General features: G+C 37.8%; 1 protein-coding gene across 1 annotated transcript in view; it reads right to left on the bottom strand.

The window, feature by feature from the left end:
- The window catches only part of LGR5 (leucine rich repeat containing G protein-coupled receptor 5), a 98,165-nt gene that overhangs the window by 29,518 nt on the left and 46,837 nt on the right, over nucleotides 1–21,810 (bottom strand). Inside the window, exons 3-4 of the mRNA XM_075711956.1 lie at nucleotides 8,135–8,206; nucleotides 6,459–6,530 (exon numbers count right to left, since the gene is read on the bottom strand). Coding sequence (XP_075568071.1) covers nucleotides 6,459–6,530; nucleotides 8,135–8,206 — 144 coding nt within the window. The remainder of the gene's footprint in view (nucleotides 1–6,458; nucleotides 6,531–8,134; nucleotides 8,207–21,810) is intronic.

The raw sequence follows: 21,810 nt of genomic DNA, 5'->3' as shown, positions 1-21,810 counted from the left end.
GAGGTTGAGAAATTTGTCTGTCCCTTGCAAATGTGATTAAAAAAAACCCACTCTTTTGAGATTGCTCACAAGAGTCAGATGCTTAGTAGCTTCTACTGGATGAAAGAAAACACCACCCAGTGGCCTGGAATTGCTGATCTAGTTCAGCCTATTTGCACCCCACTTTGAAAGTAACTGGCCCTACAACTGGTTGAGTTAGGGACTGCGCCCTAACTAAAATAGTAGTGCACACGTTTTAGGGAACCTTGCACCTCTGTCTTCCTCCCAGCTGCTTATCAAGCTAGAAAAGTGTCTGTGACTGAGAGGGGTGGTCTGATATTGTATTAGTTCTCCATGTTTCAATCACTATTCTGTTACCTAGTGCGCCCCAGGGCTCTAGCAGCTCGGATGGTTAAGGTATGCAATAAAATGAGGAGACTGCAATGGTGAGTTTTGAGACATCTTTGCGTATGCGCACAGACACCTGCATGGGTACACAAAGACTTGATTTAAACTGTGGGAAATTCCTCCTCAGGGAGTTTGTGGGTACCTGTTGAGGTACTGGGTTTCCTAAGAAGGATAATGCCTCCTGTAGGCTTCATTATCATGGGGTGTGACATGAAAACCACAACTAAAGCTCCTGTCTTTTCATGAAAACAGTTCTCTTGGGAGAATGTGATTTCATCAAAGTTGTTTCCTCTCTTAACTAAAAATCAAGATTATTAACACAAGCATCAAAACAGAAAAAATTGTTTAAGGTTAACATTTCTGAAAAAAAGGCTTTTTAATTTCCACCCTGAACTGGAAGTATTTCAGAACTCTGTTCCCTCAAAGTCTTCAACTCTTTGTTCAGATTAAGAATGGAAACTTCTCTTGAAATGTCAAATATTTGGAGGAGTAGGAAGAAGAGGAAAAACTAATTTGCTGACCTGTTCCAGCCAGGCAATTATTAAGAACATCCGAGATGGTTTCTAGATAATATTTTATGTAAAACTCAGTGTCACCATCAGGTGCTCCACAAATACCAAAATATCTTAAAAATAAAATTTATGCAATTTACAAATTCTGTTAGGAAATTTAAAACAAATTTCATTGACACTATTTTCTTGTCTTATTACTTGTAATGTCAAAATAATTTGCTTCACTAAATTCCAACTTTGCAGGTTGTCAAGGGAGAAAAGATGGTTAATTTTTTCCCTCTATCAACTGTTCCCAGTGCTTTGGAAGTCAGGCTATGTTGTATTCTGCCCTATTTTCTACTATTAAAGTAAACGTCTCTTAAATTTTGCAGGAATGAAAGCAGGTGATACAGTTGCTTCTAAATGTCCTTCATGACTGCTTTGGCATAGGCAGTGAGATAGCACCCAATCTGTTCTTGATTTTGACTGTTTTTGTGTCTGACAATGCAGCAGTAAATGCTGCTCATTAACAATGATGTGTAAACAAGAAAATAAACAGGGAGTGAAGTTTCAGCTGTAGTATTCACTGCAAAGGGTTGTATTACAACAGTCCCAATAAAAGAATATCAGAAACTGCTTTTCCATCAGCAATGCCCATTATGCTTTCCTCCTTTAATTAGCAACATTCGCAAATGGAGATCTGCAACTTATTGGTTGCCAGTAATATAAAATTTGTGTTAACATGTCCAGGGAAAAATATTTTTTAAATTATTGGTATGTCACTGCCTGCTTTACCAGTCCCTTCTTGTTCAAAAATACTTAAATTATATGCCAATTCTGGTACATAAGGGATGTCATTAGAAATGACAAGAAAATTACACAAAAGAGAAAAAGATACCTATTTAAACAAATACATATGTTAAATGAAAAAAAATTAGACAGAAAACAAGCTGTCAATTAGTAACAATATTTGAAAAACAAATTAATATACATGTGTAAAAGGCTTTTGTACTGTACAGGTATATTCAAAAACACTAAAAGGCTTCTTGATTTAAAAGCAGAACAGAGATATTGATGCTGTGGGAAACACAAAATCCAGAGACCATCTGCTTGTACTCGGTTCTAAAGAAATATATTTACTCAAGGTGAGTAACAGGGAAGACAGCATTCAAGTGATACTTCAAACCCTGCTGTCAAGACCTAAGTTGTGACATGTCAGTGATTGTATGTTTGTCCCTTTCAATCATGGTACCTGCAAACATATTTTCCTCTTTTTGGCTTAACAGAAATAAATGCCGTTTGAATTGTTAGGCCTAGTGATCTGACATAGAATCATAGAATGCTTTGGGTTGGAAGGGACCTTGAGAGGTCATCTAGCCCAACCCCCCTGCAGTGAGCAGGGATTGAACCCGTGACCAGATAATTTGTATTCACACTACATTTCAGAGGAAAATTATAGCCTATATAATAAGTTGAAGATATCCTTCTGCTGAACTTGGAGATCAAAAACATATCTCAAAATCAACATGTTCTGGTTACTTCCTTAAACCCTCCTGCCACAAAGGGAACTGGAGTCCTACACAATCTTTGTCCAAGCTCTGGTAGCTGAACTCATTCATTAATCAAAGTAGCGCGTCACGACTGTTGACTATTGAACTACAAAGTCTTTTATAAAATTGGAGAAGATTTTAATATTGTTTAATCTTATTTTTTGTTTCAGTGACAGAAAAAAACATATTGTTGTTTGTTTTGAAGCAACAGTATAAAAGTTTTCACATGGATTTTTGCTGTTGAACATGAAATTCACAGATCTTAGGAGTTTTTGGTTATTTTTTTGGTGCCCATTTCTCATTTTATAGTATTTATTGAATAATGTCTGCTGTCTGAAGAAGACTGACTTATTCTCGAGGCAGGTCAAGCCTTAAGAAATTTAGGAATATTTATCGCTCAAACTTGTCACACCATTCCGCATGCCACAAGGAAGTGGAAGAAATTGGTGCTTGTTCCTGTAATACATCAGTTCTTGTTCTGTGTGCCACAGGCCATTTAGCATCAATTAACGTATCTATCAATACTGATACCTATACTCTAATTTCTGAGCCTGGAACTAGATAATAAGGAGATCATATCATTCAGAAATATCTTTATGTGCAAAAAATTTGTGATGAATTTGCATTATGAGTGAACATGGAAAACTTACGTGTGCATATATATATACACATATATTGTGCATGCACACACACACACACAATTATATATGTATACTTACATAAAAATTATTTTAACAGCAAGGCAGTTAGTATGGCTTGCCCCTCCTCTACATGACTGTCTTTCTTGAGTAAAAGCACAAAAGGCAGAGACTTGAGTCCTGCCACCTGTTTTCAGTTTTTCGCATCTATACTAAACTAAAGCAAAGGGTTAATGAGGCTTCCAGAAATCATGCCACCTGCATAGTTAAACACAATAAATACAAGAAGTTGTTATCTTACAGGAATTGCCTTTGTGAAGGCTTTTAACCTCTTAATTACACTCTTGAAAAGACTCCTGCTATTTCAAAGGTTTCAAGAAATAATTCCTATTGTAAATCAGAAACCAATGCAAGAACCACCTTGTGAACAGAAAATTCCTGTATGAAACAAGAAATTGAATCTGTGCACACCTTTATCTGACAGGCACAACCCTGTTTAAGCAAACAAAAGAATAATAGTTTTCTTTTCTTCAAAGAGGTCTCTTTTGCCGGTGATCGTCTTTCAGGTGATAGTAGCTTTTCTGTACAAACCCATATCATTCCATCTTGGGTCTGCGACACAGCTGTCTAAAGGCTTCCACTGACCACTCCTATTCTCCCTCTGTTTTAATTCTGTCACAAAGTATCGGTCCTTTACATAGACTGCACAAACTGTATTTGGTTTACTTCTTCAACTTCTTCACCCAAGGCAAAAAATATTTGCAACAAAGCCTGAGTGAGACTGTCATTTTGTTTAGAAACTGTGCGGAAATTTAACAGTCTCTTTCAGGGCAACAAAGGAACTCTTGTTTGCTTGGCTTATCGTGTTTTGGTCCAGAATGTGTATAGAGTGATGTGATCTCAGCAAGATTTTTTTGTTTGTTTAGCAGAAAGAAAATCTAATAGAGTCACTAGACCAGCATTTTCTCATGACTTTTTCAAAGATCAAAGGAAAGAACTGTAACCTCAAAAGTATACGGCTGAGATATTTCAGTCTGTGTCTGGTCAATAAAGAAAAAAGGCACTGACCAAATAACAATTATAAGATAATTAATTCTTAGGGCTGTTTCACCTTTAGAAACCTTAACGAATGCTTTGTATATTAAGGAGGTGAATGTTGTTCAAGACAGACATAAAAACCTGGGAGCTAATACAGCATGTGTGTCTGTGTAGTGGTAAGTTATATACAGATGACAAAATTTTGCTGAAAATCAATTCATTTCATTAATTCTGTTCTTCAGATTTTGGCTGAATTGAATGTATGCAAAAGATGTTAACCTTCTGGTGGAACTTCTTTATACACAAAAAAAGAAGAGCATGTTCAACACAGTACATTTCTCAACCAATACATCTTAACTCTAACCAGACTGGATAGCTTGGTACAGATGCTCACTCTATCCTTGTCATCGTTTAGACTTTTACCAGTGATGCTGGTGATCAGTGCACACTGTAGCAACATTTTTTGTGATAGTTATTTGAACTTCCAGATTGACTTCCACATTTCGATCTTGGAACTTTTTAGGAAAATAATTTTATTTCAAAGTAATTCTGTGAAAATATAAGGTGGTCAACTAAAGCACAGAGAAGAGTCAGCTGATATTTTCCTCTGTCCAAAGAACCTGCCTGCTTATCTTCAATCGTCTAGATATTTTATGCTGCACATTCAAAATGAGTAGATACTTTACAAAATTTAGCCATTCTTTTTCTATCAGGTGACAAAGGAATTCTGTGGGTAATTCAGAAACATACTCTATTTACTGCATCCTGCATTGAGACAGCGAGAATGGCCCTGTGGTTGCAAAATGTGAACTGCAAGTATAGCAGAAGGAACTCATGATACTCAATTGACTGAACAAGAACATCGCAGATGAATTTTGGTATAGATAGGTGTCAAGTAAGGCACTTGCAGAAAAGGCAATTCAAACCTTACATGACAAACTCTTGAGTAGCTACTAACATGCTAGAAAGAGGTCCCACAGTTGTAATAAGTATGAAAATAACAGCTCAGTGCTCAGTAAAGGTTAAAAAAATTAAGCAAAACAATGTTTGGGGAGTTAGTAGGAAAGCAAACAAAACAGCATGCATAATTCCCCTCTATAAATCCATGGTGTGCAAACACTTTAAACATGCTGTGCAGGTCTGACCCCTCCTTGACTCGTCTCAAATCAAATATATGAGAACTGAAAAAAAGTTCAGTAAAGAGTGACAAGGATGACCAGAGGAAGGGAATAGCTCCCACATGAGAAACAATCCTAACAGCCTACATCTGAAAAACATGACTAATGGGGATACAACAGAGGTCTATAAAATCTGGCGTACATCAATAGGGAACTGCTGTTTCCACTTTCTCCTGATGCTGCACTTAGGGAACATCAAATGTGGTGGGAAGTTCCAAGTAAATAACAGGAGGTACTTCACCATGCTACACAGGGCTAGCTGATCAGCAGATACGCTGCCAGAAAGAATCCTGAGTGTTACATTGGCTCAAAACCCAATCATACAAACTCGTAGAAGAAAATTTTTTAAGAGCTACTAAATTCAAAGAAGCCACAATAGGCTCAGTGAGTCCCTGAGTGCAAACCTCCAGTAGCTGGGACAGTTCACCAAAGGAGTATTATTATATTCTTTGCCTAGCTTTCCTTTGGCATCTGCTGTTGAAGACTGGATACCAGGCTAGGTCAGCTTTTAGCATGACCTGGTACAACCATCTTTATGTTATGGGGCAGAAGCACATCAAAATAATTTCATTCATACCATGAAGCAGCCAATCCTCACTCCTGCTCTAGCAGTTCTGGCAGGAGTTCTGTTAAAACTGAAGCTCGTGGACTGAGTCAGCATGGCACAGTCAAGAACTATAAATACAGAGACCTGCCTGAAGCACAGAATATAATTAAGCATCCTCTAGTATACTTTGTTTCATGAGTTAATAGTGTTTTGCACACCGGTTAAAAAGAAAAAAATTACACCAAATGAAAAAAACCAAGGGAGTAATTTGGGATTCTTTCTCTTCCCCTGTAACGAATCTTAACAAGAAACCATGGGAAAGACCAGAGCTCAAGGGACCATATTCTTCTTGACAGACAGAAAGCATTGCAGGGCAAGGAGTGTCTTCTCAGACGGTGAACCAGTTTATAACGCTGCAAAGAAGCTGTCAGTGTCCTGAAATTACTGGAATGAAATCAGTCGCTTTTGATGTTTAATTGAGAGTACAATTCTCTCGAAAAGCAGCTCAAAGAGAGTTAAAAGGAAAAGTTGATTCAGCACATTATTAAGTGATATTAACAGGTAATTAATAGGTAATCATATAGTATTGTTCATGCAAGGTTACAAGTTGATTTATCAAGTATACTCACAGAGACTGTAGGCTGCGCAAGTTCTGGAGTGCTTCAGTAGGAACCTGGCGTAGTTGGTTATTCTGCAGCATCCTACATTTTGAGAAGCACAAAACCCAGAATCAACACAGTAAAGATAATTTCTTTCTATTTTAAATTCTCCTCCAAGCTTACCTCCTTTGTAGTAGTTCTACTTCAAGATTGCACACAAAGGAAAGCTACACATATACTCCATTCCCCTGCCCCTGTCAAATGCCAGTTCTCTTCAAAGCAAACAAATACCTATAGCATATTAGCTTTGTTAACAGCTACACATCAGCTTTGAGCAGGATTTTCAAAGCAGCTGAGGAACTTAAAAGAATAAATCCGATTTGCTTTCAATAGGCCTTGAGCTCCTAATTGCCTCCAGTGATTCTGAAATGGTCTCCTCATGTACTGATTTTGTTTTCCTTCTGAAGTGCTTCAGTTTTTTACTCTGATAAAGCTGTTAAGGACTGATTCTTGAAATCCTTACTCAGGAAAATGCTACTAGGGCAAACAGAACTTTTAACTGTATGAGGAGTTTGTGATTTGGTTTGAATAAAATTTTATCTCTGTAAAAAATGCTGGATTTTTCCCAATGAAATCAATTTTCTCAAATGGAACATTGCTAGCAATGACCTGACAAATCTCTTTTCTGAAATATCACATCATTTAGCTTGCAAAGAATGAAAAATCACTTTTTATTCCAAAATAATCTTTTTCTCCCTTTGAATATGGCCCAATAATCCTTGTTTGGACCAGCTCCTATGTATATAAAAGGATTCTATGTGGGTAAAACTGAAGTAGTACATGCTGCCTTCAAAATGAGGCATACTCAATGGGACAATGTAAATGAAATAATTTTTGGCAGGCCTAAATCTCCTTAGGCCAACAAGAGCTACAGCTGGCCAACTTAAGAGTAGACAGAGTGAGAAACTCTTCATACTTCTTTCCCACTTATGTATTTTTTTCAGTAGAGCTTTGTATACTCTTACAGTAGCATCTGGTTTGGCTTGATGCTGCCTAGGAGGTTGGCATTCTTGCTAATAATACAGCTTCTGTGAACTTTACATAGGCAAAGATCCCCTCTAGTATAAATATTGTGAGACGTGGCCTGCTAGTAATTTTAGTAACTATATGTACTGTCTTATTACTCCAAATAATACAGGGTTTTGTCATATTTTTATAATTTATCTTAAAGTAATTGCATGGCAAAAACCAAGATATGAAATACAAACTGCATTTTAAATTACATGGTGCTCTACAATAATGGGTTTCCCCCCCGGCTCTCAAGCAAAGGAAATGGCAATTTACCCCCAGTTTTGTGCGATCATGAAAAGTCCACGAGTTTTAGACTTGAAATCAGAACTTTTGAGACAATTAAAGAAACTATTAACCGAACCAATTTTACCTTTGATATTGTACAGAGACATCCACTTGATGAGCAAGTTGTTTTTAGAATGCCATTAATGTTTTCCAACCTTTGTGTTTAGGATATTTTCTATATGAAAAACCAAAGATTTAATGATGTTCATATGTATCTTCACTTCAGCTGAATTGTTCAAAATGAGCTGATCAAAATATGTAATTTACTTGATCAAAACTTCACTGGTTAATTAGTTCCCTGGAGCATTTAGGAAATCAGAAATATATCAAACAACACACAGTTTACTTACAGCACTTTAAGACTGAAAAGGCCAGCAAATGCTCCCTTAGGAATGTATGTCAAGCCATTTCCTGCAAGACGTCTGCAAAGTTTGAAAAAGGAAAAGAGAGTGAATACTTTTTCTCTTCATGTGGAATTAATTTGGTTGTTAAAAAGTGCAATACAGCTATGTTTGAGCGACTGATGCCAGAGGCAGTAGTTTAAGAGCCTTGTCATTAATACACTTTTAAAAGCAAAAAAAAAGAGAAGCCCTTAACTGTACAGTTGATTTACTGACAGCTGAACTGCAGAGACAAAAATGCAATTTCATTGCAAACTGAGCTCATGGTTTAGAATGCAAATCTAATTCTTCATATTGTTCTTTTTAAGGATTAGAGCAATCTCAGCAATTAAAATATACTGACAACAATCAGAATAACTGGATTTACAGGCATGTACTTTTTAAATTGTGCATGTATGATGTCTGTGCACATTTAACTCATTTGCACATAGTATCCACATAGTAACGACCACAGTTCATTTTAAAATAACTACACACAAACCTGCTGTACTAGTGGAATCATATTTTTCCCTGTGAGCAGATGTGCAACAGGTTGGCATAAAGTGTTTTTGCTAAAGTTTGTAGGGCTTTTTTCTATTGCATCTTCTTAGAATGCCTGAAAGTATTCGACAGACCTAGGTAAATACAGCACATGCCTCTGTAAAGTGTGTTACTGACAAAAAAAGAATGCATTCTCTAAGGTTTGTGCCTAGGAAAGAGATCATGTTTCTGATGTGGAATAATGGCATTTTTATGTTCCCCATCAACACAACTCCAGAGCATCTTGCTTTTACCCTCCTAACATCTCAATTCAGCGTAAATGTGCTGTGATACCTGTACCCTAGCTGGAAAACTGACTGGTAGGTGTCAGATTCCCAGTCAAGTTACTGTGTGTCAGTAAAGCCATAGTGTCTGCTCTTAGCTGGCAACAATTGCAGATTGGTATGATGTAACCCTCTTCTATTTGCAGACCAAGTTAAGCCAGGTGGAACTGGCATTTCCCATCAGCTAAGATATTGCACAGCAAAATTGCAGACAGTTACCACAGACCAGCTGATTTGATAACAGAGTTGACATTTGATTTGGCCTCTGGCCCCTTAGGAAAGACCACAGGACTAGATCCAGAAAATGTCTTAGGTACCAAGCTGCCAGAGAGGAACCTACAGCACTGAAGCAGGCACCAGAGTTGCCAATACTGTTCATGGAAAAGGCCAGGTGCTGATGACTGCAGTCCCACAGATCCAGCACTGACTGGCCCTTAAATGTTCTCTCCCTTTGGAGTTTAGTTGCCCCAAGCCAACTACAGGGTCCTGAGCACACCTTCTCTTTAGACATCTCTTTTATACAGAAAATAAAAACAAAAATTGGGCCATAAAGAAAGAAAACATGATTCTAGATCCCAGCTCCGAAGACTTTTCAGGCATTTTCAATTTGTGGAAAAGGCTCTTCCCTGTACACATACACCTGCTAGGCGATGTGACCTGTAACTCTGAGCAAGTGGCTCTTCCTCTCTCTGTTCCATAAATTTAATTGTGCGCTGCAGAGGTGCTCATCTTCAGACAGAGCTGCTGAGCTTGTCTCACTTTGGAGTAGACTGGAGTCTGATGTTCAGACATCTGAGAATTGGGCACATGCACCTGAATTCCTGCAGGCAGATGAGTGAACCAAACCTGGCTCAGTCTTGCTCCAAGGTGAGGCACTCACAGGCTGAGCCTATTTTTTTTCAGATGTGTGAGGGCTTTCTCCAGCCTCAGCTTTCATTCTGAACAAAAATGGCAATGACTTTTGGGTTGTTGCTGGATCAAGCAGGTGTGTGCTAGGTTATGCACATGAGGCCGGGTCCCTGAAAGTAAATGCCATTTATGGCTCACTGACTAGTAGAGGCTCAGGACCTATCTAATGCTGATCTCAGTTTATGATATGATTTTTTTTAGAAACTAAAGACTGCTTCATAGCACCCTTTTGCTCTGTTATTTTAATGACATGACTGGACATGAGCCTGGCATGAACCAGAAAGTAAGGAGTCTGCAAAACTACTGGAAAGAGAGAAGGTACAGGTATTGAGGTTTTCACTTACAGCTGTAAGATACTGGTTTGAGTGTCATATGGAAAACTTGATAAAGAGCAGAGGACTAAACCTACATGTCTAAAGACTCAAGCTGGTGCTCTGTCAGGCCACCATCCCTTCTTCAGAGTGGCTGTGTTGCAGTAATTTTCATAATTCATAGAATCATAGAATGCTTTGGGTTGGAAGGGACCTTGAGAGGTCATGCAGCCCAACCCCCCTGCAGTGAGCAGGGACAGCTTTAACTCCATCAGGTTGCTCAGAGCCCCGTCCAACCTCACCTTGAATGTTTCCAACGATGGGGCCTCCACTACCTCTCTGGGCAACCTGTTCCAGTGCTTCACCACCCTCATTGTAAAAAATTTCTTCCTTATACCCAGCCTAAATCTATTCTTCTTTAGTTTAAAACCATTACTCCTTGCCCTCTCACAACAGGCCTTGCTAAAAAGATTGTCCCCATCTTTCCTATAGGCCACAATCAGGTCTCCCCACAGCCTTCTCTTCTCCAGGCTGAACAACCCCAACTCTCTCACTGTTAAACTGAGATGTGATTTTTTCCTCTTTTTTTTGTTTCAGATTCCAACCCTAGTTTTATATTCCGCTTCTTTTCCTTTTAGATCACAACTTCTCAATTTTAAAATATGTCTTGTACAAACACTTTAGACAGATGAAACCACATGTTAATCTTCTTTTTGGTAGTCACAGCTTCTGCATTTACTCCCTATGAGTTTTTCAAACCTCAGGTCATACTTGAAGTTCTGCTTTGAATATTTTTCAGTTTGGAAAGAGCTCTCACTAATTTTGCAGACAGCAATTAATACTATCATATATGATACTCCTCTGCTTATGCAGCAGAAGATCACGCTCATCATGTATGGCTCTACATACTTCAGTAGAGGGCTACATCAAATGTATCACAAATGCCAAAATACATGTATGTCTGTAGTTCTCTCACCAGGCAAACTGACAATGTGCGAAAGGTAGACATCTGGCAACAATTATTTTCTAGGTAATGATGTTGTCTGACCTTCAGTCACCATATTCAATTCTTTCTCATTACACCCTTTTCATGATTTTCTGTGGAACCGACTTCAGGCAAACCACTTATCTATTCCCAAGATGCTCCATGAGACCACTTCTGAACACTGGCACAACAGTAGCATCTTCCCAGCCCTTTGGAATTCCCCAGCATTGTGGCATTTGCTAAAAAATCAGCAAAAATTATTCATTGGGATCATTGTCTAATTCTTTCAGTATTCTTGGATGAAAGTTAGCACACCAGTTCTTTAAGGCATGCTGCAAAGCTCATTAAGTTTGACTTATTTGTTCCTAACCATTTTTAATGCTTTCCTTTCGGGTTTTTCCTGCTATTACTGTGTTTCTATTTTCAGTCTTGGCATAGAGGAAAATGAATCCCCTGGTTGACACTACAGTATCTATCAGACATCTATCACAGTTTACTCTTCTCCACTTCAGGGATTTTGTTTTCCATTACCCTAAATTATTTGAGGGAAGCTGCCCAGCATTTTACTGAACTTTGGATGGACTTTGGGTAGTGATTTCAGTCTGGACGGGTAAATACCGCTTTCCCTGAACAGATGAGGATGGACATACTATCTGTCTCTATAGTTCAGCATTTAGTTAATGATTTCCAAGAGCAGGAATGAACTAGCTTGTTTATAGTGCTTACATAACCAAATGGCTGGCTTCTATTGTTTGAACAACTTCAAATTTCAATTTTTAAATGTTATTTCTTTTATTTCCAGCATTTCTGACATTATTTCAGAAATATATCATTAAGTACATTCAGGGTCATATGTATCATATCTCTTTAATGAAAAAGTAATCAAAAGTACACAGCATTACTGATTTTGGATCATATTTTTTGAGCTATATTATTTTAGAACTAGGTTTTACTTATGCTCCTTCATATAATCTTGCAAATTAATGGAGGCTGGAAAAGTTTATGGGGAAGTGTTACCACATGCTTCCCTCAGTACCTGCTACTTGCCCCTGTTGGAGTCAAGATAGCAGGATACTTTTGGCTTAAGCATAGGCTAAGTTTTTATACTACTGTGTGTTTCTTTCTAGAAGATGTAAAATGAATGAGCTGAGAGAAAAGCATGTTGCCTCCATCCTTTCAAATGGCAGCAATTTACAAAATATCTTTCAGTGCAGTTCAGCCCAGCTGGCAATCTCTGCCCACTGTTGGAATAGCTGCAGTGCTGCAGGTCATGTTCATGGCCTATGGCTGGATCTAAGAAAAGGTGCATCTGGGCTCTCCTTTGAGTGTTCCCCATCTGTTTGCCCCTTTGGTGTATTCTGACCTCTCCTGCAGTGTCATAGTTCTGAGAAATGGTGGTCACCAAGTCAGGAGAACATTCCCAAAGACAACACAATTAATGAGACACCCACAGAAAGCTCTGAAAATGATCAGAAACTTTTTTTTGTCTTCCTTTGATTGTTGCTCGTGTCTGAAAAGAAAAACTTAATTCCTCAGAAAGCAGCAAATAAACATGAAGTTGTGACTGAGCACAGACAACTATTTCCTTTATGTTTCCAGTACAATAATTTTTCTTTGCCAATTCAAAATCGCTTTGTGTGTGGATGCTTTCTGCATCAGGACAAGTCTTGCCTGGTACCAAGCACCTCCTCATTATCTTCTGGGATGGAGGGTGAACCTGAAACACTAAAAAGTTTTCTCTCTACAGCTAACAAACTGTGGCATTTAATAAAGAAAGTACCTCTCCACTAACTGTGGAAAGAAGCTGTGGTAAACCTAACCCAGTTACTCCTCGTTGTCTGCAGCAGACAATGACAGTATGATACGGGTAGTGGCTGCTTTTCTTCTTTGCTTGTGTAAGGTCTAGTCCAGCAAATGCTGAACAAGCACCTGTAAAGTCTATTTCAAAATCTAGTAGTATCAAACCTATAGGAAGGGCATGAAAGGAAGATAATAGTCTCCTTGGGAAAAAGCGTATGTTTACATTAATTAATATTCATGCCATGTTCTAATAGGATTAGCACAATGGAATTGTCTGGAACAAGTTACTGATCTTGCAAGGCGTTTAAATGTAGGAGAATAGATGGCATTCTGGATCTTGGTGTGGCTCAATATTTGACAGGAATAAGCAGTGTAAAAGGAGTCAAGCTCCACTATTAAGAAGTGAAAATCCAGTGAAATCTGTTGTAATTCTATTTCAGAACAGACACAGCTAAGTAGAACTTCATTGCACTAAGATTTATGATAAATATGTTGGACCCTTATTATTATGCCAGTAAGCTATAATAGCAATACCAGACTGACTCAATGTTTCTAGACTAGTGCCAGTGCATGCCCTTTAATACTGATTAGGTATTAATCATTATTAATTATTATCATTGCATCACTTGTGTTGCATTATATTTAATCAGTCCACGTGTACTGCAATATCCTATACAGAATGTGAGTGCAATGTGAAATCATCCTTCAACTGTGCAAAGATACTGAGGGATTTCTACAAAAATAATTCTGTGAACTACTGTCTTGCCTTGATGTCCCTTTGACTCTGCATTTTACTTCTGTTCACTAACTGGTTTGCTGATTTTATTGAAGGAATGAGAGCAAAGACTGCACAGGCTAAGAGAATGCTATGAATTTGGCTATATATATATATGTATGTTTAAAGATGAGTAGCTAAACATCAATTACGTCACAATTCAGTCACTTTTGTTTTTGCCCATTTCCTTGGAAAACAGATGTTTAATTCCTCGTTTGCTACATTATATACTACAATGAACAAACTCTCTCCAGACAGAAAATTGGAAAGGAATTATATAGAAGAACCTAGGGACTGGTGAAAAAAATCTTTGCTTTGGCGAATAGAAATTGAAAGTACAGCAGGCCTGAGACAGTGAAAAACCCCACCAGTTGGGACAGTTCTGCTGCTATGTGGTACTAACGTTCCTGAATTTGGTGCTAAACCACTAGTACACCATGTAGAAAATTCCATTAAAATTCACGTAATCATGGATTGTGTCTTTTACAGATAAGAAATTCTCTTTTGTAATTTGAAACTTCTTTCTTAAAAGCCTGATCCACCTCTCCAACTGCCATAATTGTTCTGAATAACTGATAAAGATCCGTGGTGAAATCTTAGTCTCACTGATGTCTGCAGAAAAATTTGTGCTGACACAAGTAGAAATAGGACACTCATTTGCATCCTACCTCAGTATCGTACTTACCAGTAATTTACCTCTTCTCTGAGGAGTTGTACCAATAGCAGTAGTGCCAATCCTAAAACTATTTATTATCTCAATTTCTAATAAAGGAAATGGTTGTTTGTGAAGGAACAATGTGGAAGTATAACAGGAAAACATAAATTTCCAAATCTTTTCCTAAAACAACTTGTTCCGGATGTAAAAAATTGCTTCTGTTCAAGGAGGAATTACCAATCTTGAATCTTTTGCTTCAATTTTGTTTCCTGTCAAACTTAATCAAAGACACACAAGCACACAACTACACATATATTTAGTCCAACTATATAAATATATAGCCAATATATAATTTATGTATTTCTATGACCATAGTTTTCTTCAGCTTACATATAGATCTATAAATAGGTAACACAAAATGTTCTTGCTTCTTACATCAAAGAAGCTTTGACAATCTGGATACTCATCAAGCACTTAACCAAAGTCAACTAACATTTTGAGATAAGAGTTTCATTTGATATTTATTGTGTTTATTCTTGGGCCAATGCAATAGAAATGTATGAATTAATGGGTGATTAATCGCTGTGTTAATTATTAGTTAATTAATGGATGATATCAACATATCTATTTCAAAATGTTTTTGAGGAATTACTTTGTTAGACTAGGAATTTAAATGTTACTCTGTATTTTAATTATTTTTTTATATTTCAATTGTCATGTTAATTAAAACTGTAATCATTATAGTAATATAAAAAGAAATGTGGGTCAAATGATATATTAAAAAATCTGATGCTCAGAGAGATCAAAGCAGAAAATATAAAGATATTCTCCTTTCTTTAAAAAAGGGGAGGGGAGTGTGCAAGTCGGAATTGTGCTGTATATTATATTTATTGCTACTTACAGTTTAGTTGGAAATTCGAATATAACACAGTCTGCTCCTGCTTTAGGGCCTAATTGCCTTTTAAAATGCATGTGCCAAATTCTCATAGGGTGTAAACTGGAATAACTCCAACTGACCTCAAGCAGTTGGAATGAAATCAGTGTGTATTTGATCTTGAGCTGGCTTTGATAAAACAGATCATAGATTTTTGTCAGTTAAGGATATGGTGTAAAATGTACTATTTCTTTCTCCACTTATAAAAGGCAGAGACTGTTTCTGCACCTGGCATGAGTGTGATCCAATAACTGCTAAAGACAACTGATCTCTCCTTTCGTGAAGCTGTCCATGGCCAGTGCGGAGAACAAGCCGGTTTGCTCTTTTGCTGTTCAAGAGGGCTCCAGCAGCACCCCTGCTAAAGAGGAGGCCAGGTACCTGCCTTCTGACTGCAGCAAGGCCAACTGTCGACAGGTACTCCCAACACCAGCCAGGAAAACCCATGCTGATTCCCAGCAGTGGATCCCAAGCATACAACCAATAAGAGACACAACTTCATTTCTGTGTTTGAAGAATGCTGTCACCAAATCACTGCTCCCAGAACAATCTTAAATTTGTTAAAATTCCTTTCTCAGTGTTTAAATGTTACAGCCAGATGGAGCAACAAATGGTGGATCACTGTCATGGTTTAGCCCCAGCCAGCAACTAAGCACCACGCAGCCGCTTGCTCACTCCCCCTGCCCCGGTGGGATGGAGGAGAGAATTGGAGGAGTAAGAGTGAGAAACATGCCTGGGTTGAGATAAGAACAGTTTAATAATTGAAATAAAGTAAAATAGTAATGATAATAGTAACAAAATAATAATAATAATAATAATAATAATAATAATAATAATAATAATAATAATAATAAAAAACAACAAAGCAAGTGATGCACAATGCTCACCACCCACTGACCGATACCCAGACAGTCCCTGAGCAGTGATCGCTGCTTCCCGGCCAACTCCCCCCAGTTTATATACTGAGCATGACGTCATATGGTATGGAATAGCCCTTTGGGCAGTTTGGATCAACTCTTCTGGCTGTGCCCCCTCCCAGTTTCTTGTGCACCTGGCAGAGCATGGGAAGCTGAAAAGTCCTTGACTAGCACAAGCAGTACTTAGCAACAACTAAAACATCAGCGTGTTATCAACATTCTTCTCCTACTAAATCCAAAACACAGCACTATGCCTGCTGCTAGGAAGAAAATTAACTCTATCCCAGCTGAAACCAGGACAATCATATACATTACATTTCCTAGGCTGGGTCTTCCAAGTGTCATTTACACTTCTGATGCTGTTTTGGTTTTATCCCGGTAGTGCCAGTATCACCAGAAAGGGTAAGAACTACTACTACTAATCATTAACAACAGGAATTGGCTGTAGTGTACTGCAGTACAACACACCATGATCAAACATAATAATGAAAAATGTGTTAGCTGTTTTGTCATTCCTGTGTGATAGGCAAAGGACACAAATTGTGTAGATCCAAGTTTCGAGGTTACTGCTGTTCTATGAGTGGTACAATGAAGCAACACGAAAGAATTACTGGAGAAATTGCTGCTACTCCTGTTCAGAAATTCAAAAAAACAACTCAGAGAGAAGAAGTTGGTTTTACTGTGCTTGTGAACCTATGTGACATAAACGTGAGATTGGCTGAATTCATTACCCATAATCTTAAGCAAGTGGAAAATTGAATGATGTAGATATCAGAAGTGTTCACTGCATGGAAATCAAACAGTCTACAAGCAGGCTGAACTTCCACTGACAAAAAAGGAAATTATTTCTGCCTACTTGCTACTGCAGTACACACAGAATGTGTAAGACTTAAAAACCTGCCTCTGGATCTATAGATATGTAGCACATTTAATAAAGCATCATTTCACCATAGTTTTATTAAGTATAATTTCACTATCTGTATTGATCACATAATACCAGAAGTTCTTCCTATGACTTTTTTTCGTATTCTAAACTAGTTCCTAATGAATACTGCTGGATAATAAATTACAAGTTCCGGAAAGCATTTACCAGCTACAAGCCAAAAATAAACTTCAACACACGCTCAGTAAAAGCAACACAGCAGCACTGACAAGGTTTCTTGGATGTCAACCTAGAACATTTATTGTTTCCACTTGCATGCATATCTTACTATTTTCACTTCTCTTTTATCTTCTTCCTTCCCCCGTCTTCTCCCCTTCTGCCCCTTTACACCACAGATGCACAGCAGTTCCAGTGTCAAGGTTGCTCCATGCAATTTGCATTAACATTTCCAGAATAATTGTCTGTCAGCACAAGCTATTCAACAAGCAATGCAAGCAGCTCTAATTTAGTAAGACATTTGCTCTGTTGTTTCTCTTTTTTTTGTTCCTCATCTTGTCATTCTTGGTAAGACAGCAAAAAGGGCAGTTTGGAGGGTGCTAGGCTGACACAGGCACATGGGAGAGTTCTTTGTTGTTACTCGCTTTGGTGCCATCAAAGGGACAGCAACAAAGGCAGTGACAGCTCCAGAACATCAGGGCCCTTGTTTTGTCAATGTAAAGGTTACAAGTAGTTATCTCATACAGTAGGAATCTTCTGCATTTGGGTTTGTTCTTTTCTAGTAAATCAAACTAACTGTGTATGCAAAAACTAGGGGAGAAAACTACTGTAATTGCTTCTAACTGATTAACTAGATAAACATCTTCTCACTGTTTTTACCAACATATGGTTAATTTCAAGACGACCAGTGCACTTCCCTCTGTCAGGACTTTGAGTGCCTCTCCGGCTGTATTAAAGCAAAGTTGGGGAGCCACAGCCCTGAGTTATCAACAAAGTCTGTCTTATGGCAACAGAATTTACAGTGCACCATGAGCCACTTGCCTGGCTGATGACAGGTCCCTCTCACTGACAAACACCACATATCAAACACAGTTGCACAGTCTGAACAGATCATCTCTCCGTGTATGCATGTATGAAGTGAAGAAACCACATTCACAATTTATGTGAAGAAATTGAATTCACAACTTATGTGTTAGATTATGCACAGCTCTGAAATCACCTATGGGATCGTAAGTCATTTAGCAGTGAAAGTTCTTGAAACTTTAGCTGACGGAGGTGGCACAAGCCAATTTCCACCAGGAACAGCTCCACTAAAACCTGCTGTGCAAGAACTGTAAAACTGGTATTTAAGTGACATCGGAAGGAAGCATGTGTGGACAGTGTGAGACCACTAGACGATACTCTATTTTTACTTTTGTTGTGCATGTCAGTTGCAGGTATTTTTATTTTTGTGCCTTGTCGGTTTTTAAATCTATGCAGATTACTCTTTGGGAAAGATTTTAGTACTTAAGCATCCTGCCGGAAAATTGTTGAAGTAAATTACAAGATTCCCCCACTTTCTCCAAAAAGTTTGGGACTATGGCTGCAGCACTTTCATGTTTTCTACTAGCTTACAAAATAGTAAAAAGTACAGAATCAGTTTTCAGTGCTAGCCGCAATGTGCCTGCACCAGCACAAAAATAAAGACTGTACAAGACCCCAGGAGTTAATGCTCTCAGTTTTCAAAGACATAAATGACCAGAGAGCTCAGTCCCACCGCTCAAAGTCAGTGGGGAAAAGAACACCTAATTCCCATTAACAGCTTTGAAAACCTCTTTGTAGGAAGAAAGAGCAAACAGAGAGAGAAGTAAAGGGAAAACAGTAAATAAGAACAGATGGTAATGTATTGTGCCTGGTAATTTAGGACTTCATTTTCACATATACAGTGGCATCTTGACCACTTCTGCAGTGTAAAGGGATTTCCATGCAAATCATGGTGAGATTCACACAGTATGTCTGTTTTGTATTGTATCTGTAATTCTGCACTTCAGTATTGTTGTAAAATGCACTTTTAAAGGCACTTCTGCCTGAGTAACTGCTGTAATAATCCCGTGATCCATCTGAAAAACTTTGTACATATATTTAATTCCCTTCAAGGTTGTCAATACAGTTGTCAGTAAACTTTCTTGCACCTGTATGTAGGTTGCAATTAATTTCAGGTGGCTTCATTGATTGATTTTGTGAAATGGAAGTTAATTGGAACTGTCTTACTCTGTAGGTAAAATAATTGTAATAAAACAGTCCTTTGTTGCTGTTTTACTAAAACACCTATTTTATGTTGCTGAAAAATAGCAATGTACTAAAAATCACTTGGAGTTCTGCTTATCAGTGGAATGTTCCCGTGTTTAAAATTAAAATAAAAGCCTTATATATGTGCATGTGTGGGTGTGTGTGCATATATTTATGCATAAGCGTATGTATGTATGTGTGGAGATATATCTAGTTGGAGATATTTGTAGTTAGGTCTGATTCAAATAGTTTTAAATTCTTATTGGCTTTCCTCCTCACTCTTCACAGAGACATTGATTTATAGAATAAAACAGTTTCAGGCACTGCTTTGAAGTGTTACTAATCACAAAATGGTATGTCTACACTCAGATGTAGTTGCCTCTTAAACTCTTAAGAGTCCCACCCTAGGTAATTCTCTACAGTTTTAAAAAAACCTTTTTTTCATGCATTATTCTAACTTACTGCTCTATTAATATGGGCATTCTCCATATATTGTAGAATGACATACATATAGAAATATTCCACATGAGATCAAGTCTTGGACTCAGTCATACTGATAAATATCTGCAGTTATTTTGAATTTATAATGAAGAATTTGACTTAATGGTGTTGTACAAGTTCATGCAAAGCAACTTGCTGATAATCAAGCAGCTGAAGCATATTTCTTTCTTGGTGGGAGTTCCATCATATGCACTTTAAGAGAAAATTAGGCCTGAAAAGCCCATCATTTTCACAAATTAAAGACCTTGCTCAAAACTAAACTTTTTAGGAGCTAGAACAGTTCAGTTGTCAAAGTACCACCAAGTTTTCCAAAATTTTTAGAGGAACACGCACCTCAAAAATACAGCATAGTTTCAATATGTTGTACTTCAGTGATCGAAGTCTTTGGTTAACGATAAATACCAGGCACGATCATTAGGATTGCAAGAATGCTGCTTGCAGAGGTGTCAAATCTTGGCTGGAAGAGTGGATCAGATTCATCCTAGAAGGTCAGAACTGGCTTCTACATCCTTGCTTTGGAGTCAAAACAATTGGTTTAACTGTCTTAATAAAATCTCCGCTCTTACTGCCAAACCATGCATCTAGGACATAACATCTAAGCTAAAACTCAGTGGATCAGTTGTTAGCTTTTATGAGATTTTTGAACCAGACCTCTAATAAAGGGATTAGCAACACTTTTTTCAACACTAAAAAAAACTTTAAAATGCATTTTAAGCTCCTGTTGTTGTATTTGAAAGAGCAGATAGACATTTCTAAGATGCATTTTGATTTCATGGAAACCTTGCTTTGGTATAAAGATCTCATAAAATCTTATTTTTACAATGTCTGTGTTATGGGCCAGGTTATATTTTGCAATAGTCCCCTTTAACTGAGTCACATAAACAAAACACAGAATTCCCAGGTAAACTGGGAATAAAAATCACATGGAAATGCCTGGATGGGCAAAATAATTTTCGTATGTACAACCACTGCTCAGAAATGAACATGGGGGAACATGGGAACTACGATGGCTGTTACCCCCTACTTCAAAATTGAACATCTAGTTCCCTTTCTATTGTCTATACCTTTTTCTGTGTCACACTAGACTGAATTATATTACATGCCTCCGAACACCGAAGAATCTCTCAGCACAATGGGTCTGAATCTGCATTAAGAAGAGGTGATCAGTTGCCTCACCTCTTCAAAGGCTTCAGTTTTCTATGCTTATTTGAAAAGTGAATACAAACTGGAAGTTTTCACAAAACAGCATCACAATTAATAAGAAATGAAAATGATTGGCTTGTGTGAAACAAATGGAGGAGCTGACTGCATATATGTAAAACAAAACATAGTAAAGAAATAAGTATTTTTCTGGTACTATCAGCAATGAAGGACTGGAATTACTTAATTTGCAACAGAGGGTTATAAGGACAACGGTTTAATATTTCCAGTGGAAAAAGTAGGTCCAACACAAGAATAACGTAAGAACACTTTCAAAGCTCTTGATCAGGAAGATGAAGTAGATGGCTGAACAGTTTCTCAAGCAGCGACATAAGTCTTACTATTTGGGTCATCTAACTTTGGACTGTAAAATGAAAGAGGGAAGGTAACTTGGCTTAATGTATTAGAATTGCCTTCCAGGAAAAGCCCAAACTTTTGTTTTTCTTCTTTTCTTTAACGGCTGGAGAGAAATCATTGGGTTGGAAGCTTTTAGTAGCGTTATTACAGTTGACAGGAGATTGGACAAGCAAACATGACCATGATGCAAAAATCCACAAGCAGGGTCTTTGAGGCATGATTCACTTATGCACTTGATACTGTTAACACTTGGTGTGTGACATCTCTCCTTGTTATGTCCATATCTCTATGTTATTTGAAAGTTGCACCAACAGCAATACAGATAATGATAAC

The sequence above is a fragment of the Pelecanus crispus genome, chromosome 1, assembly GCF_030463565.1.
Source record: "Pelecanus crispus isolate bPelCri1 chromosome 1, bPelCri1.pri, whole genome shotgun sequence".
In the NCBI taxonomy this organism is placed as follows: Eukaryota; Metazoa; Chordata; class Aves; order Pelecaniformes; family Pelecanidae; genus Pelecanus; species Pelecanus crispus.
This window is presented reverse-complemented; position numbering and strand designations above follow the sequence as displayed.